Genomic DNA, 6,213 nt, shown 5'->3' with positions numbered 1-6,213 from the left:
GTCTTTCTTTGAATGTGGTTATTGTTCCACAGGCTGCAGGATTGTAGTTCTTCTTGCTTCTGCTGTCTGCCCTCTGGTGGATGAGGCTATCTAAGAGGCTTGTGCAAGTTTTCGACCAGTCCCTATCCGTAAGTCCTCCAACCCCCAGTCCTCTAACCCCCAGTCATCTCAGTAACTTATAAAACACTCATCACCCCGGGCATTCCAAGGGCCTTAGAAGCTCTGGTGTCAGGAGCCAGGGTCAAAGACCAAATATTAGAAAAAAAGATGCTCCTAGCACCCCATCACTTAAAATGCGTTTCAGGAGCTCTGCGTCAGGAACAAAGGCCAAGATCAAATATATATTTCTTATGGTGTCACAGATGGGAAGAAGCACAAATGAGCAGTTATACAGTTACAAAATTGGAAAGATAGCATACGTTGAGTTGGAGGTGTCTCCTATCTGTAGTAAAGGAAAGGGGTTTATAAACATCTTACTAGAAATGTAAATTGAACATAATCATAAGTTAAGAGTAACTTAATTTATATAGTCATTACCTGTTGCTATTCACTTAAGATATGCAAAATATCATTGGTGTTTATTCTGAAGTCAATATTTTATAAGGACATCCATGGATTTTCTGACTGTGGTACCCCTAACATTACATATTTTAAGTTTCTGAACCTGAACTTTGCTGTTGAGGTGATTTTCAGCAACCAACTTGCCAAAGTTAATATTGTACACTTCATAAATATATCACATTTTTGGGAGACTTTAAAATTCATAAAGTGCCTTACAGTAGCTGGAGGAAGTAGGTGTGATGTTTTAGTTTTATAGCCGAGGCAACTGAGGCTTGTGTAGCAAACACTACAAGCAGGACTTGCCTTTTGCATGCCGAGCCCTTCCTGCTAAGGGGTTGACAGTGTTTTAGGAGCCTGTTGAGGGCAGCCCTCAGGCTATTTCTTCTTGCCCTTGTACGTTTGCATCGAACCCCACAGCCCAACTAGGTATTTACATTTTCAGATCTTGTTTAGAATTACTTTTGCTGCAGGGATTTAGAGACTTTCTCTGCAGTGACTGAACGTCCAGTAAGATCAGCATTTGGGAGATTATTGAACTTTACTAGAGGCCAGCACTGTTGTATGGAAATAGGATCTGAACCATATATTTAATTAAAAAATTTCTAGTAGCCTCTTTAAAAAGTTTTTTTTCAAGTGGGCTAATTTTAATAATATATATTTATTTCACTCAGTATGTCCAAAATATTAACAGTTTAACATATAATCAATATGAACAATTAATGAGATATTTTACCTTCTCTTTTTTGGTACTATGTCTTCACAAACTAGTATGTATTTTATGCTTGTAATGCAATTCATGTTGTACTAGCCACATTTCGAGTACCACTGGCCACAGATCTAGACCCAGGTGTGTCTCTTTTTTCCTCTTTTCATTCTCATCAATTTGTGACCCTGAGCTTTGCCTGCTCTTGCATGGGTTTTACTCTTTTCACCCCTGCTGCTTCCAACACAGCTTGTACTTACTGTGGCTATTTCTTGGGCTCGCTATGAATTGTGGTCTAAACTATTTTCTCTTCTAAAACCAATTAGTGTTTGTCAGTAAAGGGCTGATGTCGTGGTAGGAGGCCCTCAAAGAGACTGTTGTCTGAGAATTAGGCCTCTCTTGAGAATGTTTCCATTTCTCTTCTTTAAGTGGGGTCTGTTGAGATGAGTGTGGATTATTCCAGTTTGTATATTGAGAACAGTGGATTTTATTTTGAATTTTAGAAATGAGTGGGATCTGAGAGAGACAGAAAGAATGAGAATGAATGTTGTGCTTAATATATTGAGAAGTAAAATACCTGTTACAGATGATAGCTTTGTATTCACAAATGTTCTTTAAAAAAATGGATTGAATTTTAGAAGACAAAATATCTCATTTGCTATGCTGCTAAGTTACTTCTATCTCTGCTAGATTAACTGCTTAAACATATTGTGTGTGTGTGTGTGTGTGTGTGTGTGTGTAAAAATACACATGTGCATCTAATAAAAATAATTTCAGAGTAACTTTATTAAAATAATTTCAACATCTCATTGCGGAAGAATCTGGACAGTGAACAAATATCCCAGTGCAGTTATTTAAAATTATAAAATTTAAAAATATAACCTTTCAGTATGTTGATCTACATTGGTATACTTTATTTTTGCTAGAAACTGAGATGAAGATGCTCAGAATTTACCTGAAGAAGCCTATTAATATCAGAAACAAAGAAGTGATGAAAATAGAAATTCATTTTGAATTGCAGTTCAACATAGCACAAGCTTCCATTAAAGCTTTAGGAGATGACCAACAGGTGGCATGTTTAATTCTTCTTGGTTATTTATCAGTACATATGTTTTAGTAGGTTTTCATGTCTCTTACATCTCCATGTTGGCGTTTTTTAAATTGAGATATGATTGACATAAAACATATTAGTTTCAGGTGTAAATCATGATTCCATTTCTGTATATATTGTGAAAAAATCGCCACAGTGAGACTAGCTGACAACTGTCACCATTGTTAGAAGTTTTTGTGTGTGTGTGTGAACAAAAACATTTAGAGAATTTAGTCTCTCAGCAACTCTCAAATATGCAATATAGTAGTAACTGTAGTCACCATGTTGTACCTTACATCCTCATGACATATTCATTTTATAACAGGAAGTTTGTACCTTTTGACCCCCTTTCACTCATTTCACCTACCCTCAACCCCCTCCTCTGGAACCACCAATCTGCTCTCTGTATCTATGAGCTTTTTGTTGTTGTTGTTTTTAAGATTCCACATGTAAGTGAGATCATACGGTATTTGTCTGTCTCTGACTTATTTCACTTTTCATAATGCCCTCAAGGTCCACCCATGTTGTTGCAAATGGCAGGATTTGCTTCTTTTTTATGCCTGAATAATATGCTGTTTTAAATATAGATAGATAGACACACACACATATATATGTGAATCCAGCTAAATGTTTTTCAATTTTGTTTATATTTTCAAAGAACCAGCTCTTAGATTCATTGATCTTTTCTATTGTTTTTTTAGTGTCTTTTGTTTATTTCCATTCTGTTCTGCATTTTCTTCCTTCTACTAACTTTGGGTTCATTTATTTTTCTTTCTAGTTCCTTGAGGTGTAAAGATATGTTGTTTATTTGAGTTCTTTCTTTTCTTTATTATTATTACTGTTTTGGCCACTCTGCACAGCATGTGGGATCTTAGTTCCCCAACCGGGGATCGAACTTGTGCCCCCTGTATTGGAAGCACAGAGTCTTAACCACTGGACCACCAGGGAAGTCCTTTTCTTTTCTGAAGTGGGCTTTTATCACTATGAACTTCTTTCTTAGAACTGCTTTTGCTGCACCTCATAAGTTTTGGTATGTTGCATTTCCATTTTCATTTGCCAAAAGGTTTTTTTTTTTTTTTAAATCTCTTTTGATTTCTTCATTGACCCATTGGTTTTTCAGAAGCATGTTATTTAATCTCCATGTATTCATGAATTTTCCAGTTTTCTTCTTGTAATTGATTTCTAGTTTCACACCACTGTAGTTGGTAAAGATGCTCCATATGATCTGTCTTCTTAAATTTATTAAGACTTGTTTTGTGACCTAATATATGATCTATCCTGGATTCCATATGTGCTTGAGAAGAATGTGCATTCTGTTGCTTTTGGGTAGAATGCTATGTATATGTCAAGTCCATTGGATCTAACATGTCATTTAAGGCTGATGTTTCCATATTGATTTTCCATCTAAGTGATGTATCCATTGATGTAAGTGGGGTATTAAAGTCCCTTCCTATTATTGTATTGCTGTCTATGTCTCTTTAGGTCTGTTAATAATAAATTTTTAAAAGGATTACTGCTTTTAAAAATCATGCGATTTTTGGCTTGCATTTCAGGTGAGGCCTGACCAGACGAAAATCTCCTCAGACCTTTTTGGTGAGTTGGAGAAAGAAGGCACTGAGATTCCTAGCAGCCACGAAAGAGAGACAGGTATGTTGGGAAATAACAAAATTTCTTACCTGGATTCCGTAGAGAAGCAATGATAAAATATTACTTGAAAGAGGTCACTGAAAACCTGGGGTCCTATAGGAGTAATTAATGTAATGAGTAATTAATACCTTTGGAGGAAGAAAAGTTGCTGATTAAACCTTGAATTATTTTCTCCACCTGATACAGTCTGTCTTGGGGTCAATTGGAAATGACAAAAGAGAAATTATGTTGGGATGGCAGGAGGCAAGTGTGTAGGGCCCTGTCTACCCACAAAGCTGGCCCTGCACAGGTTACATATCTCTTAGGAGTTAGACCCAAAAGCAGTTTTCCAAGGTGCCCATAGCAGGTCCTAATTACCAGCTCTTACCAAAAGATGGTGATGTACTAGCAGTATGAATCTCATGAAGAGCATTTGGAGGGTGTATGCAGCCTTGTGTATGGTTATTGTTACCATTCTTTATTGCTCTTTTCTTAATGTGTATAGACCAAGCAAAGGAATCTACCGAGCTGGCAGAGTTAACCAGTGCTGAAGATAACCATTGCCTAACAACTCTCCCCTTAAATAACCAGTCTGAGCCTGCTGTGAGTACAGGGAACTGGGGACAAGATTCTGAACTCTATCAACCAGGATGCTGGCAGGTGGAAGCTGACTCTCTGGCTTGTTGTCCATTTTCTCCTGGTCAACCATCTCTCTCCTTTTTCACTATCCCCTCCTTTAAATTACTTTTGCCTGCCGTGTTTGTTTTTTCTCGACTTTCACTCATCTCGGCTCTCTTGCGGAATGTGTCACTTGTCTGGCTTTACTTCATTCCCTCATTTGGGATCTGGAGACTGAGTTTGGGAAAAGCAGCCTAATGTTTGGAATGAGACCTGGTTTTCACTTACTGATTGTGGGAACTTGGGAAAATTACTTAACGTCATTGAGCCTGAGGCTTCTCATCTATAAAACAAAGGTAATAGCTGGTTTACAATGTGGCCCTCTTAGGATTAAAAGCATAATATACATAAAGTACCTAACACACTGCTTGGCATGTATTGGTGTTCAGTCCATTTTCTTATGTTTGATTACATGGACACATTACACAGAAATGTGATAGTGTTATGATTTTTTTTAAAAACAAATACACCAAAGATTATTCCTCCAGGTAGATTGTCTTTTTGGGAACTTGTACATATCTCAACAATTATGATGCTGTTGAAGACATTTTTGTAAGTCTTCCTTTGATGTTTCCCTTAGTAACTCTGAGACACTCGGTGATTGTCTTTGATGGTGGCAAATCTTCTGAGGGTGGATATTGATGTTTTTGGAACAGCCAACAGTCATTTGGAGCTAAACCTAATGAACAAAGAGACTGATATCCTACCATTTAAATGCTTTTCTTTGGAATTGTAAAAAATTTCAAAGACAACATAATTAAACTTAGGTGTATATGTTTTTCCTGCAGCAAACAAATAAAGCTGATAATTTACCTGAAAAATCGAAACTGGATGATACACAAAAAGGTCAGATTTTTTTTTCTGTCATAAGACTTGAATGGTACATTTAAATGTTTACTTGAGATGCTTAATAATTTTTGTTTTTCATTTTCATGCTTGGAAGTTACTTCAGAACTCGAGTATTCTTTAGATTTACAAGAACCATCAGCAAAAATGCAGGGTCCTAAATTAAATGATACATCTAGGTAGGTGATTTTCAAAACTCATAAACCACGTAGATTGCTGTTAATGTGACTCATTAATTATAATTCGACTGTCTAGGTTTTTCCCCCTTTTTTGCATCTGGCTGTGCTCCATACACGGAGAGAGCGTTGTGTGCAGTTTTCTGCAGAATGATTTGAGCAGGGCTGAAAAGTTCTCTTGACCTATGCGTCTCTACCATTATAGTCCCAGTGTTATCTTTGGTGATGTAGTTTTCCGTAGCAGAACACTGAGTATCCCTCGCCAGAAAACACGTATTACTTGGCATTATTTTATTGCCACTTTCCATGTAGGCCTCTGAAGAATGGGTCATACATGTGATTTTTTTACAGCTTTATTGAGATATAACTGAAATAAAATGTACATATTTAAAGTGTACAATTTGATGTATACTTTAACATCAAATTTTTGACACAGTTTTTTTTTAACATCTTTATTGGAGTATAATTGCTTTACAATGGTGTGTTAGTTTCTGCTTTATAACAAAGTGAATCAGCTATACATATACATATAT

The 6,213-nt window shown here is 36.5% G+C and overlaps 1 protein-coding gene across 1 annotated transcript in view; it reads left to right on the top strand.

The window, feature by feature from the left end:
- The window catches only part of SYCP2L (synaptonemal complex protein 2 like), a 73,204-nt gene that overhangs the window by 31,301 nt on the left and 35,690 nt on the right, over window positions 1-6,213 (top strand). The window contains exons 17-20 of the mRNA XM_024121905.2: window positions 2,191-2,333; window positions 3,908-4,001; window positions 4,486-4,836; window positions 5,602-5,683. Of these exons, the coding sequence (XP_023977673.2) occupies window positions 2,191-2,333; window positions 3,908-4,001; window positions 4,486-4,836; window positions 5,602-5,683 (670 nt within the window). The remainder of the gene's footprint in view (window positions 1-2,190; window positions 2,334-3,907; window positions 4,002-4,485; window positions 4,837-5,601; window positions 5,684-6,213) is intronic.

Source organism: Physeter macrocephalus, chromosome 18 (genome assembly GCF_002837175.3).
Source record: "Physeter macrocephalus isolate SW-GA chromosome 18, ASM283717v5, whole genome shotgun sequence".
NCBI classification, from domain to species: Eukaryota; Metazoa; Chordata; class Mammalia; order Artiodactyla; family Physeteridae; genus Physeter; species Physeter macrocephalus.
This window is presented reverse-complemented; position numbering and strand designations above follow the sequence as displayed.